We start from the raw sequence: 26,983 nt of genomic DNA, 5'->3' as shown, positions 1-26,983 counted from the left end.
TCGGCCAACTGGGCTGGATGGTTCAAACTAGGGCTTGGGGATGCTGCAGCAAAGCCTGGGCACTGCAGTGCAGAGAACCCCCCGGGCCACCCCAGCAGGGCGACACCTCGGGATATTCAGGAGACTACGTGGGGTGACAGTCAAACTCAGGTTGAGAGACAAGAGAAGGTTAAGGCGTTAGTCCCGCATGTGGCCAACCCAGGTGTGATTCCCGGCACTACATAAGGTCCCCTGAGCACTGTCAGGAGTGATTCCTGAGCACAGAACCAGGAGTAAGCCCTGAGCACCACCAGCTATGGTTCCCAAACAAACCAAAGAACAAAACAACAATAAACCTACAAACCCATGCTGGCTACACACAGACAAGTGCCCTCACCCCTGTACTGACTCCCAGGCCCTGATGGTTGGGACTTTGGGGGTTTGTGCTTTTGCCAGGACAGAGCAGCAGGGAAGGTACAGGGTGACTGACATGGAGAGGAGGAAGGGAAGCCCAGGTTCTACACACCTGCCTTCACTCCCGTCTCTCCTGTAATGCCTTTTTTGGGGGTGCGGGGGGGTGCGGGGGAGCCAGACCAGGCAGTATTCAGGGGTGACTTCTGGCTCTGCACTCAGAAATCACGCCAGGCCATGCTCGGGGGACCATATGAGATGCTGGGGATCGCACCCAAACGCCTAACCTCTGTGCTCTCGCTGCGGCCCCTCTCCCTCACCGTCTCAGGCCCCGGCCCTGGCTGAGGGACTTCAGCCACCCTGGAGGGAGGAAAAGAATTTCCTTGCCCTTCGCACATCAGGGGAGAGTGCGGTGGCAGCAGGCCAAGCGAGCAAGGCCTGATGGAGGCTGCCGAGGTGTCCCTGCGGTGTCCCTGCGGGAGGGAGCAGGTTAGATGCCAGGTGAGGTGGATGGGGGCGCTCATTGTTCAGACCTGCTGGTGGGCCCCCCTAGTGGCAGGATGGCGGAGCTAACGGAGCCCTGGTTCCCAGCCCAGGTCCTCATCCCAGAGCACCAGCTGGCCCCTGAGACCTTGGTGTGAGCCCCAGGGCTGCCTCCCCTGGCTCTTCCCGTCCCCTGTGCCTCAGTCTTCTCATTGTGGGGTCACAAGTGAGGCGCCATGATTCATGCTCCCAGACTGGAGTTCCTCCTTCCGCTCACACACGGGAGGTGAGTCACCCGGGGCCTGTGCCCTCGAGGGTTCCCAGGGAGGGCAGAAGATGGGCAGTGCCTGGGGGAAAGAGAAGCCTGGAGTAGGTTCAGACAGAGCCTGAGGTGGCCCAGTGGCCGGGGTGGAGCAGAGAGTAGGCCTAAGGCAGCGGCGTGGGGTTTGTGTGAGGCGGCCAGACAGAGGGCCTTCGTCGGGAGCAAGGCCTGGAGACAGGACAGCTAGAGAACATTCGGGACAGTGGTTCCCAAGGCGGAGGATACTAACCCTGGAGGGTACTGGAATGGTTGGGGGGGTGCACTAAGTAGCCTTGGGTGCAATTGGTGGGACATTTTCTGTTTTTCCTTCCTTCTGCCCTTCCCCCGTCCTTCCTTTCGTCCTTCTTTCCTTCCTTCCTTCCTTCCTTCCTTCCTTCCTTCCTTCCTTCCTTCCTTCCTTCCTTCCTTCCTCCTTCCTTCCTTCCTTCCTTCCTTCCTTCCTCCTTCCTTCCTCCCTCCCTCTCACCCATCTTTCTTTCCTTCTTTTTCTTCTTCTTTCTTTCTTTCTTTCTTTCTTTCTTTCTTTCTTTCTTTCTTTCTTTCTTTCTTTCTTTCTTTCTTTCTTTCTTTCTTTCTTTCTTTCTTTCTTTCTTTCTTTCTTTCTTCTCTCTTTCTCTCTTTCTTTCTGGGACTCTATGTGGTGCTGGGAATTGAACCTGGGTTGGCCACATGCAAGGCCAGCACCCTACTCACTGTACTATCTCTGGCTGAAAGAAGGCAGGTTTCTAGGGAGACACGAGTGATGTATTTGGTCTGAAAAGGAGGCAGTAGGCCAATCACTTTGAGAGCCTCCAACTCAAGGGGACAACCAGGAGGCAGCTGAAAGTCTCTCAGTTTCAGCACACAGATAGTTGATTCTGAGACAAAGACACGGGCCCCAAATCTGGCTGGTGATGTTCCAGAGACGACAGGTTCTAGCTCAGAACTGACCCCAGGAAATCTGGGCCTCTGGCTGCTGCGAGTGAGAGTATGAGTGGAACCAGTTCATAAGGGGTTCATGAGCCCCAAAAAGCTCCTTGGCAGTGGGGAGCCCTGGCACTAAGGGGTCAGGAATGAGTGGAGGGGGAACAGGAGAGAGGGCAGAAAAACCCAAAATCTGGAGCTCCATGAGCACAGAGGAGAGTCTGAAAAGGGCAGGGATAAGCAACCACCATAATCATCATCCCACATGGTCCCCCATGCAGAGCCAGGAGTGATTCCTGACTGTAGAGCAAGAAGTAAGCCCTGAGCATCACCGGGTGTTGCCCAAATCCCAAAATAAATAAATAAAAATAATCATCATAGCTGCCTGCATTGATTCCACGCTTATTGTTTTGTTTTAATTTAGTTTAGCTTGGGAGCCACAATGGGTGGTGCTCAGAGGCTACTCCTGGCTCTCTGCTGGTGTGTGTGTGTGGGGGGTGTCACTCCCAGCATTGCTTGGGGGACAGTGTGGTGCTGGGGATAGACCCTGGACCTCCCCCATGCAAAGCGTGTGCTCAGCCCATTTAGTTCTCTCCCTGGCCCCTAGGTGCCAACCGCTTTCCGTGACGTGCTCAGGCTCCAGGAGATGTGAACCGCCGCTGCTTCTGTTTCCAGAGGAAACAGTGTGGGGCGAAGCTTCCCTGTGAGCAAGAGGAGATCAGCATAAGCAGCAAGAGCTGCTGTCCCCCGAGTCTGAGAACATGGTGTGGGCTGCTGGAGGCGGCCGCAGAGGGCCCCATTGCTTCCGGTTTGGGAAATGCAGTTGGGACATTGGCCAGGAGAGCCTTTGAGCCCTGGACACCTGGGCAACTTAGGACCCCTTCTCTGGGACCCACCATCCAATCAGTCACGGTCAGGGCCTGGGGATGTGGCTTAGCACCGCCTTGCATGTGTGAGGCCCTGAGTTTGGTCCCTGCCACCACAAAAGGAAAAAAAAATCACATCGATTCTAAAATTCTACAGATCATTCACAGGGATTCTAAAATTTTACAAATCACAGGGATTCTGAGATTCTAAACTCTAGATGTTGAGATCTCTGTGTGTGAATGTGTGTGTATGTGGGTGAGTGAGTGTATGTGTGTGTGTGTGTGTGTGTGTGTGTGTGTGTGTGTGTGTGTGTGTGTGTGTGACTGTGGGGAGGCGGGGGGTGATGGTGTAAGCTGGCCAGGCCCAGCCCCTATCTCTCTGGGCTCAATTGTGCCAGTAGCAAGAGGCATGTAATCCCAGCTCTCTGCCTCTCTCCACGGGCCTGATGAGGTCACCAGAAATTCAACCCAGTTCATCCTCAGCCTCTCCCTCCCCCCTTCCCTCTCTTCCCAGCTTTCAGTTTCTTTTCTGGTCCCCAGAAGAGAATGTGAGTTGCAAGCACAAAGTGGATTGTTTACAACTTTCCAACAGAAATCCCCCGCTTAGGGGAAGTCCCTCTAAACAGCAACTGAAGGCTGGGGCTGTGACTCAGTGGCAAAGCCCAGGTCTTGTTCCCGCCCCCTCCCAGGACACAATTTCCGGTGAGGTAAAAAAAAAACGAATGAGTGGAGGGGCTGGAGCGATAGCACAGCGTGTAAGGCGTTTGCCTTGCATGCGGCCGACCCGGGTTCGATTCCCAGCATCCCATATGGTCCCCCAGCACCGCCAGGAGTAATTTCTGAGTGTATGAGCCAGGAGTAACCCCTGTGCATTGCCGGTGTGACCCAAAAAGCAAAAAAAAAAAAAAAAAAAAGAGTGGAGAGATGATAGATAGATATCTAGATAGATAGACAGACAGATAGATAGAAGAAAGATAGAAAAAACTCAGTCTCGCCTGGTCCATTACCCAACTCCATCTCTTCCTCTCATGGGTGCCTCAACTTCTCTCTCACCTAGGCCCTCCCCTGCAGAGACCTGGACCCAAACTTCTAGTCCTTTGCCGTTTTGTGGTCTCAGGCAAGCCCCTTCCCCTGGTCTACTCCTACCCTGCGTCGTCTATAAACTAAGGCCCTCGGGTCCCATTTCAGCCCGTTCTGTGAGGGTCTTGGGCTGAGGCCACGGCAGCCCTGATGCTCAGGCTCCATCCAATCCAAGCTGTGGGCTGCAGGCCCCTCTGAGCCCTCACCAGTAACAAAGGACGATAATAGTACCTACTTCTCGGGGTTACTGGGAGCCAAGTCAAGTGCCATCCAGGAAAGCGCTTCAAGCAGAATCCCTGAGAAGCAAGACATCTGGAACAGTCCACAGTGTTCCTGGGAGTAACTGGGTGATGCTGAGTAAAAGTGTGCCTCTCCCCTCTGCATCCCCTCTCCTCCCTCCTCTTCCTTTCCTTTGCGCCCCTTCCCTCCCCTCCCCTGCTCTCCCTCCCAGCTTCTCTTCCACACCTCCCCTTCTCTTCTCCCCTTTGCTCCCTCCCTTTCCTCCTTGCCCTTCTTCCTCCTCCTCCCCTTTGCTCCCCACTTCTTCCCCTCCCTTTCTCCCCTCCAGTTCCTTCTTTTTCCCCTTCCCCCTCCCTGCCCTCCTCTCCTCCCCCTGCCTCCCACAGAGCACAGGAGTGGAGTCCAGAAATCTCTGAGATAACCCCGGTCCTCTCTTGCCACTTTCTTCTGGGCATTTTACTAAGGGGCTGGGTGCGGTGCTTAGGGTGCTCAGCTATTTGTGGTGAAATTTATTTGGCTCCGTCAGTTCCTTCAGTGGTGAAGAAATCTGCCCCTCTGGATCCCCGGGATTCCCTCGCTCCCGCTTTGCACCGGGGGGAGTGTTTCTGGGAAGCAAGCCCAGCTGTCTGCCTTCTCAGTCAGGTCACTAGCCTGTCAGTGGCTCTTTCCCGACAGACGGATTCTGGAGCCCCTTCTGACACACATTTCATCTGTCTATCCCCTCCTGGCCCTCCTCACACTCCCCTTCCTGCTCTTCTGCACTTGCAGGCTTGCCACGATACTCCTGGAGTGGCCCAAGAGAGAAAGCTCAGTGTCCTCCCGTCTCACACCCCTCCATTCCCTCTTCAGTCTCCTGAGCTCCCAGGGACAGGTTTTCAGTTCCTCAGAGCTGGGAACTTCTCACACCCCAGGACCTTTGAATATGCCATGTCCCATACTACACTTCCTCTCCTCCCCTCTCCAGCCGCTGGGTATTAGTCCTGTCTTAAGACCCCGATCCAGAGGCTGGAGAGGTAGTGAAGTGCTTGCAAGGGTAGCCATGGGCTCCTCTTACACATGGCTAACCGCTGTTCCATCCCGGCACCACATATGATCCCCCAGCACCACCAGGCGTGATCCCTGAGCACAGAGCCAGGAGTAAGCCCTGAGCACCACTGGGTGTGACTCCAAAACAAGAACAAGCAAAAGGAGCCCGAACCAGAAACCCCTGTGATATCCAGCAACCCCCCACCTCCACCTCCACGCAGCACCCCTCAACCCCCTCTAGTCCCACTGCCTTTTCACTGGATCTGCCTCCGTTGTCGCTGCCACAAGTCAGGTCCCAATACAGTCTCCATTATCTCAGGGGCATTTTCTCAAAGCGCTATTCATGGGGGCCGGAGCAATAATACAGTGGGTAGTGCACTTACTACACTACACGTGGCCAGGTTCAATCCATGGCACTCCTTATGGTCCCCTGAGCACCACCAGGTGTAATTCCTAAGTTCAGAGCCAGTAAGCCCTGGGGACTGCCGGGCGTGGCCCAAAACCTAAAAAAAAAAAAAACTAAATGGCTGTTCAACAGTGATTGACTGACAGCATAAATGTAAATTCAGGAAGGCAGGAGTGGCCTAAATAGGGGAAACATGTCCTGCTTCTTTATTTTTAGTTAATTTTATTTTGTAGGGCCATACCTGGCAGTGCTCAGGGGCTATTCCCGACTATGCTTTGGGGTCACTCCTGGCAGTAATCGGGGAGCCAGAGCATGCTGGGAGCCTCCCACATGCACTTGGTCCACTGAATTGTCTCTCTGGCCCCTGTTGCTTTACTCTTGAAATTTCCACCTTTCCTTCTGTACCTGTGATGACCGGTGCGGGTGGAGTGGGGTGTTCGAACTTGTGACTTCATGCTGTCGGATCCATCCCTTTGTCCTGCCGGCTTGCTTTAGTATCTTGGGTTTGGGGCCATACCTACCAGGACTCAGGTGCTCTCCAGGCAGGGCTCCGAAGTCGTCCTGGCAGTGCTGCGGGACTGTGGTGCTGAGGACTGAACCTGGGGCTTCTGCATACAAAGCATGTGCTCCGTGTGCTAAGTTATTTCCGTAGCCCACTTTATTTAATTAATTTATTTCCCCGCCTGGAGCAGAGCCCCGGCAGTCTGAAGAGCTCCGGAACCCAGCCATGGCCATGCTCAAGGCCCCTCTCCACATGTTCGGACGAGCCTCACGCATGAAGGAACTGGCAGAGGAACCCAGGTTTGCGGGACCCGGGGCTGAGATCGCCAAGCCTGCTCAGATCAGGACTGGGTCTCCTCCACCCAGATCCCCCATTTTCTAGTAGGTTGGCAGTCACATCCACAAACTGCCCCCTGGTGCCCAGTAATCCTATCAACAGCCAAAATCCAGAGAATATAAAACAAAGCTCCTGGAAGCGCACGGTTGCAAAAGTTCTCCCTCTCAGAGAACCTGGCAAGGTACCGAAAGCATCCTGCCCACACAGCAGAGCCTGGCAAGCTCTCCGTGGTGTATTCAATATGCCAAATACAGTAACAATGATGGGTCTCATTCCCCTTACCCTGAAAGAGCCTCCAATGTGGCACCCCTGGGAATAATGAGTAAAGAGATGCTTCTAAAATCTCAGGGCTAGGACAAATGAAGACGTTACTGGTGCCAGCTCGAGCGAACTGATGATCAATGGGATGACAGTGATACAGTGATACAGGGATTTATTTATGTTAGACTTTTTTGGGTTGCACCCAGCAGTACTCAGGGGTTATTCCTGGTTCTGCACTCAGCAATTACTCTTGGCAGTGCTCAGGGATGCCGGAGATCGACCCAGGTTTGGCCATGTGCAAGGCAAACGCCCCACCCCTATACTATCATTCCGGCCCCCCCCCCCCGCTTTATTTTATGTACAGGGTCCTTCTTGTGGTCCGTGAATGCCCAGGTGCCACTCTGCTGATACTCTGCTGGTGCTCTGGTGGCCAGTGCTTCACCTGGCAGTGATGTACCACCCCGTGGCCAACAGTACTGAGGCCACCAGGGCCACTCTGATATGCCAGGGGATGTGGGCATGTGGCTTAGGCGATTGAACCCAGAGATTTGCATGTGCCAGGGAATGCTTCACCCCGCCAAGCTATCTACAGCCTCATCCTGCTCCCTTTAGACTTGCGCGTGGCTCTCTACTGCCTGAGGACAAATGCGCACCTTCCATTAAGGTTGTCACTGTCTGATTCCCCACATATTCCGGGCTTCCTGCCAAGCCCCAACCTCTGCACAGGCAGGCGGCCAGGCAGGCAGTCCCTCTGCCCGCATCGAATCGCCCTTCCCTGCCATGCAAGCTTGTCGCTAAAATCCCGACAAGGCTGAAATCCTGACGAGGCTATAAACAGAGGAGTGAGCTGAAGCTCCGTCCATCCAGTCCTGAGCCAAACCTCTTCTTGGTGCTGAGGGTTCAGTGTGAGATGCTGGTGAGGGTCCCTCTGGGGACATCAGGTTGGCACTTCATGGATCCATGATCCTAAACCAAGGTGGAGAACTGGCGATGGTGGGGGTGGGGGGAATCCTAAAATCCCAGGACCAGACAGGAGTCACCAGGGAGAGGTGAAACTCGCCACCCTTTGGGCTCTGAAGGTAAAACAGCAGGGTCCAGATGGCCAGTGAGAAAGGAGGCCCGGAGCAGGAGGCCTGAAGGCTGAGAGAGGAAATGTTTCTGGAAGGAAGAAATGATGCGCCTTGTCAAAATGCTGTTGATCAGGGGCTGGAGCCATAGTACAGCAGGTAGGGTGTTTGCCTTGCACACAGCCAACCTGGGTTCGATTCCCAGCATCCCATATGGTCCCCCGATCACCGCCAGGAGTAATTCCTGAGTGCATGAGCCAGGAGTAACCCCTGTACATCGCTGGGTGTGACCCAAAAAGCCAAAAAAAAAAAAGTGCTGTTGATCGGTGGAGGAAGTGGGGGTGAAGGAGTAGAGGGTGTGAAGCACAGAATCTAGGGAAAAGATTAAGGCTGCTGGGAGCAAGGAGGAGGGCAGGTGAGGGTCTGATGCGAGCAAGTAGAAGGAGGCACCAGGCCCCCGGACACAGGAGACGGAGAGGCCAGTTTGGGGCAGTGTACCATGGACACAGAGTAGGGGCAGAGGTACGCGTTGGAGGCAAGTTAGGAAAGAGTCAGCAGAACTGGGCCAGAAACAATGCTGGGCGCTGAGCAGAGGAGAGAATTCCAGGGCCTGGTTGGCCTCCAGTGGAGGCAGACAGGGCTGGAGGCAAGAGGGTAGCTCTGCAGTATGTGACAGAGATCCACAAAGAACCCGTGCTGGGTCAGCAGAGGGTCTGGTGGGAGTCACAGCTGGGACCTGGTGGTACTGAGGGACCTGGGTGTCCCCTTCTTGCTGGTAATGCCAACCCCTCTCCTGGACTTCAAGATCCTGAAACCCCAGGTCCAGATTTTAAATAGAGTCCAGCTGGCCACCAGTCTTAAGGGACCCCCAGTGAGTGCCCTGCCAATCACCCACCTTCCTCCAAGCTGCCCCTACAATAAATATCAGTTATGACTATTTTGGTTTTTTATGCCACACCCACCATGCTCAGGGGCTACTCCTAGCCTGGGGTAGTTCTTGGGAGAACTAACCCGGGTTTCCTGCGTGCACAGCACCTGCGCTCCAACCATCTCTTGCCACCTGATTACTTATTTTTTTTTAAATCAAAAGACTTAAGTTCTTGTCTCTGTTTCATCATGCTTTCCTCTCTTGGCCTGCCCGAGTGTTCACTGTATTTTGGGGTGCGGAAGAGTGATATGAACAATGCATGTACCAGAGGCTTGTAAGAAGAGTGACTATACTGTCAGCTCCTTCCTGGGCTCTGTTCAGGCAGGTCCTGCTGCTGTGGCCCACCAGGCAGGAGAGAAAAGATGAGTGGCCTCAGCTGGGACCCTAGTTCGACACAACTAAGGACTTCCTTCCGGTCTGCAGGGTGCTACATTGGGAAAGAGCCAGAGGTCAGGGGACTGTGGTGGGGGAAGGGGCCACTTCCAGGGGAACAGCCAATGGGTTGAATTAGCTCTGGAGTGACCTTACTTCCCTAGGCCTGTGGAGGGGCCCAGTTTAATTCTGCCTATTTAATTAAAACCTAGTTCTCAGCACCTTCCAGCAGAATCAAAGGGACAGGGACACCAATGCAGGCATAGGAATGTGCCGGCCGGCCAGAGGCATGAGCCGTATGCTGGCTCTTCAGCCAGGCTGTTCCTGTCATGCTGACTCTTCCCAGGTCTGAGCAATGAGCTGTCATCCTGCAAGCCTTGACTGAGAGTTACCTACTCAGACATGACCTCCTGCCAAGCCACAGATTCATTCAATAATTACTGAGCTCAGGCTGGAGAAATAGTACAGCAGAAAGGGCGCTTCCCTTGCACCTGTGTCAGCCTGGGGTAGATCTCCAGCATCCCATATAGTTCCCAATACCATCAGGAGTGTTCTCTGAGTAAAGCAGGTTGGGCACTTGCCTTGCACAGGGCCAACCCAAGTTCAATGCCCAGCTTCCCATAGGGTCCCCGGAGCAATGCCAGGAGTGATCCCAGAGCATAGAGCCAGGAGTAAAACCCTGAGCACCACCGGGTGTGGCCAAAAATATGACAAAGTCCCCTGCAGGGACACTCGGGCTGCCTTGTCTTCTCAAACAGTGAACCATTTCTCTCCTACTGTCAGTCTCCCCAGATGAAGGCAAGTGCCATGAGGGCACAATCATCCATGTGAACCCAAAGACCAATTCAGAGTATAAACCTAGCACAAGACCTAAAACAGGCCCCGGCCAGGTGCCTGCTGAGTAACTAAATGGGCACAGGGACAGGAGAGATGGACACACAGAAAAACAGAGTCACACTCAGGGCTCTGATCAGAAGCACAATTGATCAGATGCTCAAAAGTGTGAAGCAAACTCATGAACACACAGGAGGGTCCCACAACTCTGCCTTTCTTGCCCTTAGGCCATTCAGTTTGGTTGTGACAGGAGAAGGTAGTGGGAGGGACGCGACCATGTGGTGCCATGGATTAAACTGAGCGCCGGCATATAAGGTATGTGCTCAACCTATTAAGCTGTCCCTTTAGCCCTATTATTATTGTTGTTGTTTTTTGCAGAGTTGGGCTGAATCCCAAGGCCAAACATATAACATACTGAGCCACACATTTGACCTAGGAATCATTCCTAGCCTGGGGCTGATCTAATAGCACAAAACCCGGTATTGAGAGGAACCTGCTTGAAATTCTAAATTACTAGGGAACAAAGAGACAGTACAGAGGTTAAGGCACTTGCTTTGCATGTGGCTGACCCCAGTTTAAGCCCTGGCACCAACAAGCTCCCTAATTATTGGAAAGAGAAAGAAAGAAAGAAAGAAAGAAAGAAAGAAAGAAAGAAAGAAAGAAAGAAAGAAAGAAAGAAAGAAAGAAAGAAAGAAAACAGAAAGAAATTCTAATTGACTGTTTTTTGCTATCTTCCTGTGACTGTGATTTATGCTATTTTATATATTTGTTTTGGGATCACTCCTGCCGGGGTTCAAATCCAAACGAACTGTGTATAAGGCAAGTGCTCTACCCACTGTACTATCTCTATGGCCACAATAGTAATTTTAGGCGCTGAAGAGATAATATAGTAGGTGGGCGCTTACCTTGAACGCACCTGGGTTCAATCCCCAGCACCCCCAAAAGTTTGTTTTAAGTGTTGGAAGTGGGCTCACTGGACTAGTAGTGCTCATGCTTTGTATGAGGGAGTCTAGGTTCAAGTAGTTACCAAAGACTCAAAATGCAAAAATCAAAAGTGTGTTAATTTGGAAAGGAGAAAGATAAAAACCCCAAACAGACTCAAGCGGAACCCGAGGGCTTGAGTTCTCTCAACCTCACCGGGGTGAGCCAGGAAGGCGTGGCTGCTGCCGACAGTTTTCTACCAGGCCTCCTCCGCTGCGCTCACCCCTTCACACCTCACATTTCACACGCCTCTAGGACAAGCCCCGCCTCCAGACACGCCTCTCGGCTGGGGCCCGCCTCCAGACACGCCCCTGGGATAAGCCCCACCTCCAGACGGCCTCTGGGATACTCCCTCGTCTCCAGATAGCTTCTCGGATAGGCCCCGCCTCCAGGCAGTACCTGGGATAGGCCCCGCCTCCAGATACCCCTCTAAAACAGGCCCCACCTCTAGTCATGCCTCTCCGTGAGGTCCCGCCCTTCCGGCCGCGCCCTCTATGGTCCCGCCCCTCATCGGTTCTCACCGGCGAGGGGAACGAGATATCTCTTCCATTTGTCGAAGGGTTGACAGTTAATATTCTGCCACCAGTGCTCACTCTTGTATGGAGAGAAAATTGGACAGGCTGGATGGGGGGAAGGGCGCCCTCCCTCCGGGTCGCTCAGTCTCCTCAGGCCCGCCTTTCACACCTCGGTTCCGTCCCCTCCCGCTCCCAAGCCCGTCAGGCCCCTCCCAACCAATCCTGACTCGGCCCCGCTCTGGGGCTCCGCCCCCTACCCAGACCCGCCCCCGGTAGGGCCCCGCCCTGTCACAACTCGCAGGCCTCTGCGCCGCGCGCTGACGGGGCGCGCGGGCGCGCGCAGTAGCTCCCGGGTGGGCGTGCTCGGGGCGCGGCGGCGGGTCGGGCTTCCCCAGGGCGGCTTCGGGTTGCGCGCCTACCCGGAGTGAGCCTGGGGCTCAGCCAGTCATCCCCCAGGCTGCGACCCCACAGCAGCGAAAACGTGCGTGCGGCGGGGGGGCGTGGCCCCGGGAGCGCCCCCAGAGACGGAAGGGGGCCTTCTTTGGCCAGATGCGGCGTGGGCGAGCCCCGTGGTCACTCCTGGGAGAGTTAGGTTTTGTTCCGGGCCACACCGGGGGCGCTGAGTCTCTAGGGCGCTCGGGAGACCGTGCAGCCGCGGGGTCGGAGCACCGGTCTCCCGCATCCGAAGCGTGCGCTCCAGCCCTTGCAGCCGGCTCTCCCGCCTCTCCTGCTGGTGTTAGAGGACCGTTGGAGGGCCCCGCCGGGCCTTCCCGAGGAACGGGCGCCTGCCCCTCCCCGCAGCCTGACCAAGACTTTTATAGAACCCTGGGTGCTCTCCCCGACCCTCCCACCGGAACAGGGAAACACAGCACGGCGGGGCAGTCTTGGTGCGGGTCGTGGTGTCCAGCCCTCCCAACCCCACTCTGGCGTCTCTAATAACGCCCGTGGGTGGTGGGTGGAGGGGGCGGCCGAGAGCGGCTGTCCCCTTGAGCCCTGCTGCTTTTAGCAGGCGTCAGCGGGCAGGGGCGATGAGGGGCTGTGCCAACCCTACAGCAGGTTGAGCTGCTTTAGTGGAGGGGGCTGATGGCCAGGTCACGGAGCCCCTGCTGGTACTGTAGCCACCACCACCCCGCCCCCAGATCAAGGACTGAGGGGCAAGCACAGAGGCAGTGAGCCAGGGGTGCCAGGGAGAACCCCACACTTCAGTGACCTCCTTGCACTGTCTCCCACTGCTCTTAGGAGAGCCTCCTTTTAGGTTCCAATATACTTTTTTTTTTTTTTTGCTTTTTGGGTCACACCCGGCGATGCACAGGGGTCACTCCTGGCTCATGCACTCAGGAATCACCCCCGGCAGTGCTCAGGGGACCATATGGGATGCTGGGATTCGAACCCCGGTCGGCCGCATGCAAGGCAAACGCCCTACCCGCTGTGCTATCACTCCAGCCCCTCCAATATACTTTTTAAAAATTTCTGTCAGAGGGGTCAGAGCGATAGTGCAGTGGGTAAGACGCTTTCTTTGCATGTGGCCAATCCAAGTTTGATCCCTGACACCACATACAGTCTGTGATTCCCACCAGCAGTAACCCCTGAGCATAGAGCCAGAAGTCATCATTGATCACCGCCGGTGTGACCCCAAAACAACAAACAAAAAATTGGGACTGAAGAGATAGTACAACAGGTTAGATGCTTTACACACAGATGACCAGGCTTCAATTCCCAAACTGCCAGGTGGGCCTTCACCCCCCCCCAAATATGTATGGCAAGTACATACTTTTTAAAAAGTGTTATTTTGGGGGGCAGGTACAACCACACCCAGCAGTGCTCAGGGATCACTCCTGGCAGGGCTTGGGGGACCATATACGGTGGTAGGGATTGAACGATGGTCAGCTGCATGTAAGGCCAGAGCAGGATGCTTTCTCCAGGCCCACTTTTCTGTATGTTTTCTGGGCCACATCAGAGGTGTTCAGGGCTTACTCCTGGCTCTGTGCTCAGGGATCACTCTTGGGTGGGGTTCCAGGGGTCCTATATGGTGCCAGCAATTGAACTTTGGTCAGGTGCATGCAAGAGCCCTGTCTGCTGTACTATCTCTCCACTGGCCCTCTCTTCCCTTTTATTTTTTATTTTGGGCCACACCCAGCTGTGTTCAGGTCTTACTCTTGACTCTGTGCTCAAGGATCACTTGTGGCAGGACTCAGGAACCATATGGGGTGCCAGGGTTCAAACCTGGGTCAGTCGGTGCAAGGCCAACACCCTACCCCTCTGGTACTATCTGGTACTATCCCTCTGGTGCCTGACTGACCTCACTTCTTTAAAAGTATATTGAGTCGGGGCTGGAGTGATAGTACAGAGGGTAAGGCATTTGCCTTGCATGCAGCCAATCTGAGTTTAATCTCCAACACCCTATATGATCCCCTGAGCCTGCCAAGGGTCAACCCTAAGAGGAGAGCCAGGAGTAAGTCCTGAACATCACTGAGTGTGTCGCCCAAACTAAAACAAGAAGTATGTGTAGCAGTGCTCAGGGTCTGGTCTCTGGGTAATGGGGGGCATAGGGTGGTGGGCTATGAGGGATCCAACCTCAGGATCCAACCCTGAGCCTCACCCATGTGCTTCAACCCTTGGAGCCGTCTCCCCAGCCCTCTGCAATACTCCGTCAAGAAGGCTTCTCAGTCGGTTCTGGTTCAGAAGTTCTCTGGAAGTCAGAAATCTGAGGTTCTGGGATCCACTGATCTACCTATTTAGTTTAAAAATACCACAAATATTCCCGGAAATATCTAGACAGGGTCCTAGGTACCACTGTTCAATAAGAAACAGTGAAAACTCTTTGATCCAGTCAAACCTTCGCTGCTTGCAGAAAGAGAAACTGAGGCTCAGAAAGGGGCCGAGGAAAGTTGAAAAGCCTGGCTCTCTACTCTGCGGCCTGCCCCTCATGGCGGGGCTGGGGGAATTCTGCTGTGTCCTTGTCCTGCCAGGACACGAGGCTCAGGGCTCAGAGCCCAGACTGGGCCCTGCTCCTCGACCCCCTGGGGTTCCCGAGGAACATGCTGGCCCAGTTCCCTTTCCCACACTGCCAGTTGGGGCTGTCTCACCCCATGACTCACACTGGCTGCTCGGAAGAGTGGGCAGCAATGCCAGCCCCCAGAGCACAGGACAGGCCCCAACGTGCCCCCTACCAGTTGTGCAGCCATGTTGGGGGGGAGTCCACCTCCCTTCCCCCACCCCGCGGGACTCTCCCTCCTCTCCCCTTTCCTCTTTTCCCTCTCTCTGACCTCTCTCTTCCAGATGGCTCCTTCCCAGCCCCGAACAAATGGGCTCTCGTCTTCTCTGTCTTTGAGAAAGCAGAAAGCCCTCCTTCCACCCATACTCCGCTCCAGCTCCCCTTCCGAGCCCACACTCTCGTGAGCATTGTCCCCGCCCGTTGCTCCCTCTTCCTCCCTTACCCCAGCCATCTGGCCTGCTCCCCCACCCTGCCCTGGGACTGCCTCAAGGTCACTCTGACCTCCTTTCTGTGCCACCCAGGGAGTCTTTATCTGACTGAGGCCTCAGCAGTGGGGGCTGACTTCATGAGGTCAGTGCCCTATCAGAAATGCCCACGTCCCCTTGTTTTTCTGGACAGTGTGCACTTCTGATTTGCTTGCTATCGTAGTGGATGCCACCTCCTGGCAAGTTTCTTATCCACGGCTCGCTGCCTAATCACGGATGTTTCAGGTGCTCGGCCCATTCCCGGAGGGAATCGCTCAGTTTCCCATACCTCCCCCTGTGCCCTATGTGTGACACTCCCTTCCCATTCAGGGGCATCCTTCCTTCCCTGCCCCACCTGTCTCACAGATCTCTGCCCTGTGCCCACCTCACAGGTCATGTGCCTAGGTCTGCCCCTTTCCCCCATGGTCCTGAGTTTGGCTGTTTTCTCAGTTGCTTGCCCTGGAAATCTGGGATTGATTCAAGACTCCCTCCCTCCCTTCCCCCGCCCCTCTCTTCCTTTCCAACATACCTAAAATTCTTCTGTTTGGGAGCTGTGGCGATAATTCAGGGGCCAGGATGCCTGCCTAGGATGACCCAGAGTTCCATCACCGCCCCACCAGCACTGCTGAGCCCAACCACTGAACTATCTGGCCCAGTTTTCTGAGTATAGCTTGGGAGGCCTGAAAATAAAAATCCTGGGTGGAGCTGGAGTGATAGTACAGCGGGTAAGGTGCTTGCTAGGGTTCAATCCCTGGCATCCCATATGGTCCCCTGAGCACCACCAGGAGAAATTCCTGAGTGTAGAGCCAGGAGTAACCCCTGAGCATCACTGGTGTGGCCCAAAATACTCCAAACAAACAAACAAATAAACAAAAAAGTCCTGGACGAGTTAGAATTGGTCACGCTGGACAAGAACTGAGTGTTAAAAGTAGGTAACGGGATATACACGATAACTTTTCAGGATCTGTATTGCAAACCACAATGCCCAAAAGGAGAGAGAGAGAATGAGAGAGAGAGAGAGAGAGAGAGAGAGAGAGAGAGAGAGAGAGAGAGAGAGAGAGAGAGAGAGAGAGAGAGAGATGTGGTGCTTCCATAGAGACAGGCTTGGGGGGTGATGATGAGAGGGAACCTGGGGACACTGGTGCTGGGAAATGTACACTGATGGAGAAATGGGTGTTGGAACACTCTATGACTGAAACCTAATCATGAACAGCTTTGTAAGGGTCTATCTCACAGTGATTCAATTTAAGAAATCTTAAAAAAATTTAAAAGTCATGGACTGGACAGATAGTTCAGGAGTTAAAGGGGTTTAAGTCACTTGCCTTGCACATAGCTCACATGGTTCAATCCCAGGCACCCTGAGTGATCACCCAGGGTGATCCCTGAGCACAGAGGTAGTATTCCTGGGTGTAGAGAAAACTTCCGTTCACCTGGGAGGAACAGCACTACTGAACCAAGGCCTGTCCCGCTACTGCTCTCCCTCAGGACCTTCTCGCCTGTCTTGCCCTGGACAGTATCTTCAGGAGTATCCTGGGGCCAGAGAGACAGAACAGCAGGTAAGGCACTTGCATCGTACAAGGCCAATGCCTGTTCGTTCCCTGGCATCCCATAACGTCCCCTGAGCACTGCCAGGAGTAACTCCTGGGGGCAGAGCCAGAAGTAAGCTCTGAGCAATGCTTGGTGTTCCCTCGACTCCCTCCCCTGGCCCCCCAAAAAGACTGTTCTGGCACCTACCAATCTCAGTGCCAAGGACAGTTCCTAGCCCAGGTCTTTGCCTGCACTGGTGCTCCTCATCCTTCCATCCCAGGGTTAGGCCCCAAGGGGCCAGCCTGGAAGGTTCTGCCCTGACTTTTCTTCGCTGTGGACTTCTCAAGCAGTCATTCACTCACAAGTCTGAGCTGCGGTCTTCACACTCCTGCGCCCTCACACCCTAGGCCCAGGGATCTCAGGGCGCTGCGGCACAGCCGGTGAGTCGCACTCTCATGGGGTCCAGGAATAGACCTGAGCCAGTGGACTCTGCAGGTAGCCAAGGAGCCGGTTTAGCAAGGGACAGACGGAGTGGAGAGATAGGACAGTGGGCACTTGCCTGTGCAAGGCCGATTCTGGTCCACTCTCTGGGACCATATATGGTGCCCTGAGCACCACCAGGGGTGAGTGGTGGGGACATGTTGGTGAGGAGCTGTGGGGTGTCCAGTGTGTCTGGGCAGGGAGAGAGAAAACTCCCTTGATGAGATTTAAGTGCAACATGAACACGGGCTTGGGGGCTTTATAAATCATTCCAGACTGGGGAAATGAGGAGGAAGGAAGCAAGGAGGCCGTTGGGGGACGGCTAGGCTGTCCACATGATCAGTGTCAGGGGCCTGATTCAGGGTGGGAATGAGGGGCCGGAAAGAGAGTACAGCGGGGAGAGAGAAAGAGAGGGTAAAGAGTAAGAGAGTAAAGCTTGCCTTGCATGTGGCTGACCTGGGTTCAATCTCTGACACTTTGTGGTCTCCCCAGTCCTGCCAGAAGTGATCCTTGAGTGCAGAGCCAAGAGTAAGGCCTGAGCAGAGTCACTGTCACTGTCATCACGTTGCTCATCAATTTGTTCGAGCGGGCACCAGCAATGTCTCCATTGTGAGACTTGTTGTTACTGTTTTTGGCATATCCAATACGCCACGGGTAGCTTGCCAGGCTCTGCTGTGCGGGCGCGATACTCTCGATAGCTTGCCGGGCTCTCCGAGAGGGGTGGAGGAATCGAACACGGGTCGGCCGCATGAAAGGTGAACGCCCTATTGCTGTGCCAAGGCCCGAGCAGAGTAAGATCAAAAATAAAAAACAAATAGGATGTAAATGAGAAGATTGGAGGTCCCCGGTCTGGGTTGGGGGCGAGAGAGGGAATGAGAATGATTCTAGTGACCTTGTTCCAAAGGATGGGGGAGAGGCCATTCCTATTAGGGTTCAGCCCACAAATCCAGGGTCCGGATCTCCCTACTGCTGTCCTTTTGCCCAGAGGAGCTGGACACTCAAGAGAGAGGATGCCCCAGAGGGGTTGGGGGAGAAAGGGGAAGTTGGGTCAGAGTCCAGATGTACTGGAGTTTCCGGCAACGGGTCATCTCAGAGTCTGGAAATTCCGCCGTTGCTGGTTCCATCCTGAGCCCCCCAAATTCTGAGATCCTCAGATGCAAGGACCCAGGTTTAGGGACCTGTTTGCCTCCAGGGACTGAGCGTACCTCCCCGTGTCGAGCCCCGGACTCTTCTCCCAGGGCACACTGAGACTGCCAGGGATGAAGAGACTTGCTGATATGCTGTCAGCATGCAGCTGGGTGAGGACTTGAATCGGGGACTGGCTGCCATTGGAGTCTGTGCGCTCAGCTCCTGTGCTATATTAAGCCCAGAGACCCCCTGGTTGGTTGGCTCAGGGAGGGGAGGAGGCTTTGTGGGGGATTTGCTTGCGGGTAGGGTGGCTGCCCCCCTCTCCTGTGAAGCAATGGGAAAGGGTAGCACTGACGTCAATTGTTGCCATGGTGACACAGCAACCCTTTCCCTGCCATCTCCATGGAAACCTGGGGGTCCATCTGTACTTCGCCCCCTCCTTCTAAATGGGGGTCCCTTAGGGAGGGGCTGGCTAATAAGCTATCTGACAGAGAAGTCTGAAAAGGCAGGGAGTTGAGCATCCCTCCTTCCGAGGGCCCTTCCCTCTTCCACAGGCTCAGGGGGAAAAATGGTTGGAATCTGGGGGTCTTGCTCTGGAGACTGGGGACAGATTTACCCGCTCGAGTGAGGAAGGTAGTGCTCCCATTCCCACCTAGAAACTCCCCTGGCAATATTCTCCCCCCCCACACCCCCCAAGTTCTGCAGCTCCTTAGCAGAAGTTGGCAGAGGGAGGCAAGAAGTCCCCAAGGCTGGGTATCAGCTGGCCCTGGGGGACATGGCTGGCTCTCTACCGCCCCTTAAAGTCAAAAGCAGAAGCAGAGAGAGCGTCACTTATTCATGAAGGGGAGGCTGTGCCAGAGAGGCCTGCCTGGGGCCACGTGCACATCGACCGACACGTGCCAGCAGGCATCATTCGCCCCGGTCTACGGGCTGCAGATAGCGGCTCAGAGAGGCTCAGCAGCCAGTCCCAGCTGGCACAGCTCATGCATGGCGGAGTCAGGAACCAAACCTGGCACTTGTGACTGTCCTAGTGCGTGGAAAAGGAAGAAGAAACAGAAAGGAATGGAAACAGAAAGGGATGGCATTTGTTATTTGGTCACCTGCAGACCCGAGTTCAGACTCCAGGTCTCTTTGGCTTACTGCAGTGCTGGGGACCGAACCTGGAGCTTGCACCTGCCAGGCAAGTGCCTTACTGCCAGGCGCCCCCGCTGGCTTCTTTTTTACTCACTATCCTGAATTCTGATTCTGGGCTCGGCAGGGAAAGGAGCTGTTTGCTTCCCTCCTGGCTCCGAGCCTCTGATAGTTGTTGTGGGTTGATAGGATGCCTCCATTTTTGGTTTGTTTCTTTGTTAGTTTTGGGGCCACACCCAGCAGTGCTCAGGTTTTACTCCTGGCTGGGTGCTTGGGGGTCACTCTGGCTATCTCAGGTGGCCACGGGGGTCCTAAGGATTGAACCCGGATTGGCTGCATGCAAGACAAATGCCCTACCCGCTATACCGTGGTCCTGGCCCTCAGATTGAGTGATTCCTTAAACGTGCTTCCCTTTCTCTGGCTCATAATGTTCTCTCCACCTGCCTCATTGCTAAGGGGCTTCTAGAACTAACAAGCCACAGGCTCTGACCCATTGGCAAGGAATTTTTTGCAGCCCTCACTTATATTTTACTTCTGTTTATTTGGGGGTGACACACATTTTTGGGAGCTGAACTGCTCAGAGATTGGGGGTCCAAGTGATAAAAAACTTGTATACTCCAGCCCATTGCTAGTATACCAAGTCTATTTTGTGTGTGTGTGTGTTTTAAGGTCACCTGGTGATGCTCAGGGCTTACTCCTAGCTCTCTGCTCAGGAATCATTCCTGGCAGGACTCAGGGACTCATGTGATGATAAGGATTCAACCTGGGTCAGCTTATATGCTGTACTATCTATCTCTCTGGAATACAGAAAACTAGTAACCCAAATAGCTTTTATTCATTATTAATTTGTGGGTCACCCAAGCAGTGCTCAGGAGACCTGGGTTTCCCTTCCAGTGATTTTCGGCCAACTGGGTTCAATGCTAGGATCCAAGATGCAGAGATGCCCAGGGCCTCCAGGGTCACTACTGGCAGTGCTTGGGGCCTTCAGGGCTGTGACCTGGTGGTATTCGGGAGAACACGAGGTACCAGAGGTTCAAGTGGGGTCAGTCACATACAAGGCACACACTTTAACCCCTGTACTATATCTCTAGTCCCTCTTTTTCTGGGGGGTAAGGGAATGGCACCACCAGTGGTACTCAGGGCTAACTCCTGGCTCTAGGGATCACTCCTGGCGGAGCTCAGGGAACCATATGGGGTGCTAGGGATCGAACCCATTTTGGCCCCATGCAAAGTGAGTTCCCTACCCACTCTACTATTGCTCCAGCCCCATACTGTCCTATTTTTTAATTTTGGGCCACACCTAGGCCTTTCCGGCCGTGCTGTGTGGATTGTGTGGTGCTAGGGATTAAACCAAAAGCCTCACATGCAAGGCAAGTGGACTGCGACTGTGCCACATTCCTGGCTCCAGTCAATCTTATTTATCTATTCATTCATTATTTTGGTCTTAGCACCACACCTGGAGGTACTCCCAGCTCTGTGCTTGGGGGTTCACGGACAGTGGTGTTCAGGGAATGGGTCTCCTGCATGCCGACCTTGCACACCAGCCATCTGCGATATTTCTTTGGAGCCTCAATTTTATTTATTTATTTATTTATTTATTTTTTGCTTTTTGGGTCACACCTGGCGATGCACAGGGGTTACTCCTGGCTCTGCACTCAGGAATTACTCCTGGCGGTGCTCAGGGGACCGTATGGGATGCTGGGAATCGAACCTGGGTCAGCCGCGTGCAAGGCAAACGCCCTACCCGCTGTGCTATCGCTCCAGCCCCTCTGGAGCCTCAATTTTAAAGGAAATGAGGGTTGATAAGATGAGAAGAAGAAAGTCAGGAAGATAAAAGAGAAAGGAAGAAATGGAAGAATCCAGCACCCTAATCTGAGGCATCCCATATGGTCGACTGAGCCCGCCAGGAGTGATCCCTGTGTGCAGCCAGGAGTAAGCCCTGAGCACCGCAGGGTGTGGTCCCTCCGAGAGAGAGAGAGAGAGAGAGAGAGAGAGAGAGAGAGAGACAGAGACAGAGACAGAGACAGAGACAGAGACAGATGCAGAGAGGAGGGAGAGACTGAAAATAATCCATCTCTTTTTTTGGGGGTGGGGTGGGGTATGTGTGTGTGGGCACAGCTGGTGGTGCTCAGATCTTATTCCTAGGCTCAGGGTACCATAGGGGGTACTGAAGATCCACTCTGGGTTGGCCACGTGCCAGGCAAGAGCCCTACTCACTATACTATCACCATGGTGATTGCTTCTTGATTGTTAACTGTGGCTGCTTGCAATGGCCAGATCTTAACAATGGAGAGGGAAAGAATTTCTCTCTGAAATTTCAGTTATTTCCCAAAAAGCGTGAGTACCGTTTCCAGGGCAGGAGGACCTTTTCCTGCAGAACAGCAGCATGCTTAGGCTGAGGAGGGCTTGCATGGAGTTTGGAAATGAAAGCAACTTCCTCTTCCTGAAAGTCCCCCAACTTCTCCAGGTGAGGGTGGGGGAGGAGAATTGCCAAGAGAAGCTGATATTCCAGGGCCTGGAGAGACAGTTGGGGGGTTAAGCACTTGCCTTGTATGCAGCTAATCCTGGTTAAACTCCCAGTACTGCATGTAGTCTCCTGAGCCCAGAGCCAGGCATATGACCCAAAACCCTGAAGTCTAAAGTCCTCACTTTATAGTAAACTTTTTTTTTTTTTTTTTGCATTTTGGGTCACACCTGGTGATGCTCAGGGGTTACTCCTGGCTCTTCACTCAGGAATTACTCCTGGTGGTGCTTGGGGGACCATCTGGGATGCTGGGAATCAAACCCGGGTCGACTGCGTGCAAGGCAAACACCCTACCCGCTGTGCTATTGCTCCAGCCCCTATAGAAAACTCTTTTTGACAAAACATCCTCTCCCTACACTATGGCTTTTCCATTCGGGACTGCCTAGGAGAGTTTTGTGTGGCATCAAAGTGGGGAGGCCTTGGAATTCAAGCCCAGGTGACTAGGAGAGGGAAGCACTGAGTTTTTGGTTTGGGGCCATACCTAGTGGTACTCAAGGGTTACTCCCAGCTCTGCTTGATGCAGGGATTGAACTTCATGGAGGTTCATGCAGGGAAGCACCATAACGCCTGCACTGTCTCTCTCTCTCCTCCTCTCTCTCTCTCTCTCTCTCTCTCTCTCTCTCTCTCTCTCTCTCTCTCTCTCTCTCTCTCTCTCTCTCTCTCTCTCTCTCTCTCCCCTACGTGAGGGCTGTTATCTCAATTTAATTGGTTCTCAGGACCGAAGGTAGAGTTGGCCTCCGGGTAATTAGTTTTCCAATGTTAGACAAGGTTCATTCAAGTGAACCTGGAGAGTAGAGAACAGGCCATATGTGGGAGCACTGCAGTTTCAGGCAGGCTTCTGTCGTCTTCCCCTGCCCGGCAAAAGATGGGCATGAGGGCATTAAGTCTGAGGATGCTGAGGAGTCTGACAGAGTCTATCATGTGAAGGACTCTAGGCAGGTCTGTCAATTCAGTTTCTTTACCTAAAAACAGGAACAAGACGCTAAAGAATTGTTTATTTTTATTTCTGTTGTCTTGCTTTTGGGGCCACACGGGGCTGTGCTTAGGTCTTACTCCTGGTTCTGTGCTCAGGGATCAGTCCTGGCAGGCTCACGGGACCCTATGGGGTGCCAGGGACCAAGAAAAAACAGAATTTTTGATGGACTCCTCCTTTTTTTGGGGGGGGAGGCAGGCGGTGGCCTACTTAATCCTCAGAGAAGCCCAAGTTCAGGATGGACAGGACAACCTTAACCTCCTCAAGAGAGCCAGGAGTGCCAGAATAAAAAAACAAACGAGGTGGTCCAAGTTAATTCCATTTTAGAATTAAACGGGCCTGGTGTAGTGGCCACTATTTCCTTTCTAGGTTGATTGTCCACCCTCTGGTTCTGAGCTTCTCTGGGTCCTGAAGAGTGGCGCACAGTAGAAGAACTTAGGCGGGAGAACCGGAGGGAGAATGGGAGGAGGGATGGGACAGGCTGGCCAGGAAGGGGTGGTGACAAACAGGAAATGGGGATGGGAGAGCAGGATGCGGGGCCTGCGGGGGGTGGCAGGTCCGGCGGGGCTGGGACCCAGGGAGGAGGCCTGAATGGAAAATGCTGTCGGATGGGGCGGGGCAGTCTGTGGGCCGATCCGATGGATAGACACACACGGGCAGCCGGAGTGAAAAGAACAATTTATCCTGTGCTTTATTAAAATGTGCATCATTCTTTTATTTTAAAATGTGCATCATTGTCTCGTGCTCGGCGCGCGCGACCTCAGCGTGGTGGCCCGCGTGGGCCTCGCCCACGCCCGGCTCCCGCGGAGCCGCTGCCGTCCGCAGGCGCTCAGGTGGCGCGGGCCCGGGGGCTCCCGCCCATGGCCAGGTAGACGTCGATGGGCACGTGCAGCAGCGTCAGGCAGTGGCAGCCGGGGCAGCGTCGAAGCGGCCTGGGAGAGCGGGCGCGTGAGGGGCGGCCCGGGGGGGGCCCCCGCCGAGCGCCCCCCGGCCCCGGCCGGCCTCACCTGACCGGGGTGTGCTCCGTAGCTACGGGCTCCGGGCTGTCCTGGGATTCTGGGGCGGCGGCAAGGCCAGGGGAGTCTCCCGCCTCGATGGGGAATCTCCGACCCTGCGGGGGCTCCTGGGTGCTCATGTCCAGGCCCCGGGGCGCTCTGCGCGGGGAGTGGCGGTCAGGCCGCTCCCGGGGCGCCGGGCGCCCCCTGCCCGCGCCCGCCCCTGGGGCCGTCTCACCTAAGGGAGGCCGAGGCCGGTCCCAGGCTGGAAGCAGCTGCCCGAGCCCTGGCCGCGCGCGGACGCTCCGGTCCAGGCGGCGCCGGGCAGGTGTCTGCGGCGCGCCCGGGCCCGGCCGTCGAGCAGGAGCGCGGCATTGTGACCGGCTCGGGGCGCGCTGACCTCACAGAGCCCGTTCCTCCCGCCCGGGAACCCGCGGCCGCCCGTGCACCTGGCGCGGCGCCGGCCCGGGCCCCCAGCGCCCCGGCCATGGCCTCCGGCGAGCGGGTGCCCCGCGCGGACCCCGGCGGCTGCCCCACGGGGGCGCGGGCACGCGGGGCGCCCCGCGGCCCGGCGCCGTCCGGCCAGAGGGAGCCCGCTCTCGCCGGCCCGCGCCCCCCAGCCCGGCGAGGACCCGCTCCGGGTTTGGCGCGGCTGCTGCGGGGGTAAGGTAGGGGCACGGCCCATTTTGGCCAAGGGTCACACAGCATTTACATCATAATTGGGTAGTTTAAAAATGTCTGGCCCTCTCCCTCCCCTGCACCCGCGGCTGCTGTGTGGAGACGGAGAATGTTCTAGCGCTGGGGGCGGCTGCGGATGAAGTCCTTGGGGGGAAAAGGAGCAGGCCAAGGGCGATGGTGGAGTAGAGCTGCCTCGCAGAGGCAGCATGAGCTGAGAGGGTGACGGGAAGGAAGGAGGCGCTGGACAGCATGGAGGACTTTCTTCTCTCCAATGGGTACCAGCTGGGCAAGACCATTGGGGAAGGGACCTACTCAAAAGTCAAAGAAGCATTTTCCAAAAAACACCAAAGAAAAGTGGCAATTAAAATTATAGACAAGATGGGAGGGCCAGAAGGTGAGCTGGGTTCTCTGGGGAGGAAGGGTGGGCTGTGGCGCTGGTGGTGTTGCCTCTATAGAAGGGTCCTTCTCCCCCTCCCCTTTAATCTGGAGCCACAGGAAGCCAGGTTTGGGCTCTGGTCAGTGGGGAACAGGAGGCTGGGAGTCCACCTTCCTCTGGAGCCCCAGGATCAGAAGTGACCAGGGCGGGGTGGGGCGGGGGGGAGGGGGGAGAGACAGTAGAGCAGGTAGAGAGCACTCGCGTTGCATGTGGCCAACCCAGGTTCCATCCCCAGCATCCTGAAAGGTCCCTAGAAGTAATTCCTGAGCACAGAGCCAGGAGTAAGCCCTGAGCATCACCAAGTGTGGCCCAAAAACAAAAGAAAGAAAAAAAGTGTGAGAGGGGCTGGAGCGATGGTACAGTGGGTAGAGTTTGCCTTGCATGCTGACGAGCAAATGTGGGTTTGATCCCTGGCATCTCATAAGGCTTCCCAAGCCCCGCCAGGAGTGATCCTTGAGCACAACATCAGGAGTAAGCCCTGAGCACCGCTGGGTGTGACCCCAAACAAAGATTAGAGGTAGAATCCTCCCCTTGCATGTGTGGATCTGAGTTCCATTAAGAAGCCTTTTCTATTCCAGAGGTCAGGGCCAGGGCTAGCAGAGCAGGGGACAGGAGCTGTGCCAAAGCAGTTAGATGGAAAAAAAAGATAGGGCTCAAGGAAAGAAGTGTGGGTCAAGAGGAGGGGTGGAAGGGGTTGGCTCACCTCACTAGCTTGATCACGCCTCCTGACGTGAGTCAATGGCATTGTCTGAAAGTCCCCAAAGCATTTTGATACCCATGATCTCACAGGCTGCTGACCTCGAGGTGAGCAGGGAGCAGTTCCTTTGAATAATGCATTAACTCCAGAAATAATAGAGATGAACGTTTGCAAGGTGAATATCCCAGCAGGTAGACATTTAAAAAGGGACCACGGCCCACAACCCAGACCAGGTGGGCAGAGGCAGAAGAAAGAGAAGGCAGGAGACAGGGCTGAGTAGATGAGTGCGTCCTGGATTTGACACCCTCTCTTTCCCCATATTTCCTCAGAGTTTATCCAGAGATTTTTGCCTCGGGAGCTCCAGATTGTCCGTACCCTGAACCACAAGAACATCATTCAGGTGTATGAGATGCTGGAATCTTCTGATGGGAAAATCTACCTGGTGATGGAGCTGGCGGAGGGAGGGGATGTCTTTGACTGCGTACTGAATGGAGGGCCGCTGCCTGAGAGCCGGGCCAAGGCCCTCTTCCGTCAGATGGTCGAGGCCATTCGCTACTGCCATGGCTGTGGCGTGGCCCACCGGGACCTCAAGTGCGAGAACGCCTTGTTGCAGGGCTTCAACCTGAAGCTGACTGATTTTGGCTTCGCCAAGGTGTTGCCCAAGTCACGCAGGGAGCTGAGCCAGACCTTCTGCGGCAGCACAGCCTATGCCGCCCCTGAGGTGCTGCAGGGGATCCCCCACGACAGCAAGAAGGGCGACGTCTGGAGCATGGGCGTGGTCCTATACGTCATGCTCTGTGCCAGCCTACCTTTTGACGACACAGACATCCCCAAGATGCTGTGGCAGCAGCAGAAGGGGGTGTCCTTCCCCACTCATCTGGGCATCTCGGCCGAATGCCAGGACCTGCTCAAGCGGCTCCTGGAACCAGACATGATCCTCCGGCCTTCAATTGAAGAAGTTAGTTGGCATCCATGGCTAGCAAGCACTTGATAAACGCAATGGCAATTCCTCCCCAATAAAGCAAGGGGAGAAAGCAAACCTAAGAACTCGCTTCTAAAATGGTGATATATATTTTACACTTTAAGTTTACTTGTCCAAAAACTGATACATACCTTTCCTGGCCTCACTTCTCTTCCCTTAAAGAGCTCCATGGAACCAGAGGGCCTCACTCAAGGCTCCCCTTTATGAGGGCTGGCAAGTGATTTCCAACAGGTGTTTAACTAAAGCTAACTAGAACCGGACCCAGGTTCAAACACATACAGGGGGAGGAGAGGTGAGGACAGGAGAAAAATGATAAAGAGCAACTGGAACCACTTTTGTTGCAACTTCCTTTCCAAATAAAAGCAGAAGCCTCTTGACTCATTGTCTTAGTGAGAGGCCTACCGAGGTCCCGTCCCTTCCTCATCCCAAAGGACAAGCCACATAAGGGCAAGGGACTTCCT

The 26,983-nt window shown here is 54.8% G+C and overlaps 2 protein-coding genes across 2 annotated transcripts; one reads left to right on the top strand and one right to left on the bottom strand.

Moving 5' to 3' along the window:
* Positions 1-23,563: 23,563 nt before the first annotated feature.
* On the bottom strand, positions 23,564-24,437 carry FAM229A (family with sequence similarity 229 member A). The gene is made up of 3 exons (XM_004603568.2): positions 23,968-24,437; positions 23,742-23,888; positions 23,564-23,666 (listed from the first exon to the last, which is right to left on the bottom strand). Exons 1-3 carry the CDS (start codon positions 24,435-24,437, stop codon positions 23,564-23,566), a joined length of 720 nt encoding a protein of 239 aa, XP_004603625.2.
* On the top strand, positions 24,372-26,932 carry TSSK3 (testis specific serine kinase 3). The gene has a single exon (XM_055139086.1). The coding sequence runs from the start codon at positions 25,950-25,952 to the stop codon at positions 26,529-26,531; it is 582 nt and encodes a 193-aa protein (XP_054995061.1). The 5' UTR covers positions 24,372-25,949; the 3' UTR covers positions 26,532-26,932.
* The last annotated feature ends 51 nt before the right edge of the window (positions 26,933-26,983 follow it).

This window comes from Sorex araneus, chromosome 5 (genome assembly GCF_027595985.1).
Source record: "Sorex araneus isolate mSorAra2 chromosome 5, mSorAra2.pri, whole genome shotgun sequence".
NCBI classification, from domain to species: domain Eukaryota; kingdom Metazoa; phylum Chordata; class Mammalia; order Eulipotyphla; family Soricidae; genus Sorex; species Sorex araneus.
This window is presented reverse-complemented; position numbering and strand designations above follow the sequence as displayed.

Excerpts from the sequence above, each read along its gene's own strand:
- TSSK3 (XM_055139086.1), top strand. The coding sequence starts at position 25,950 with ATGCTGGAATCTTCTGATGGGAAAATCTACCTGGTGATGGAGCTGGCG.
- FAM229A (XM_004603568.2), bottom strand. The coding sequence starts at position 24,437 with ATGCTGTGTGACCCTTGGCCAAAATGGGCCGTGCCCCTACCTTACCCC. Across the intron at positions 23,889-23,967 it reads CCGGCCTCGGCCTCCCTTAG|AGCGCCCCGGGGCCTGGACA; the intron begins GTGAGACGGCCC and ends CTCCCCGCGCAG. Across the intron at positions 23,667-23,741 it reads ACGGAGCACACCCCGGTCAG|GCCGCTTCGACGCTGCCCCG; the intron begins GTGAGGCCGGCC and ends CCGCTCTCCCAG.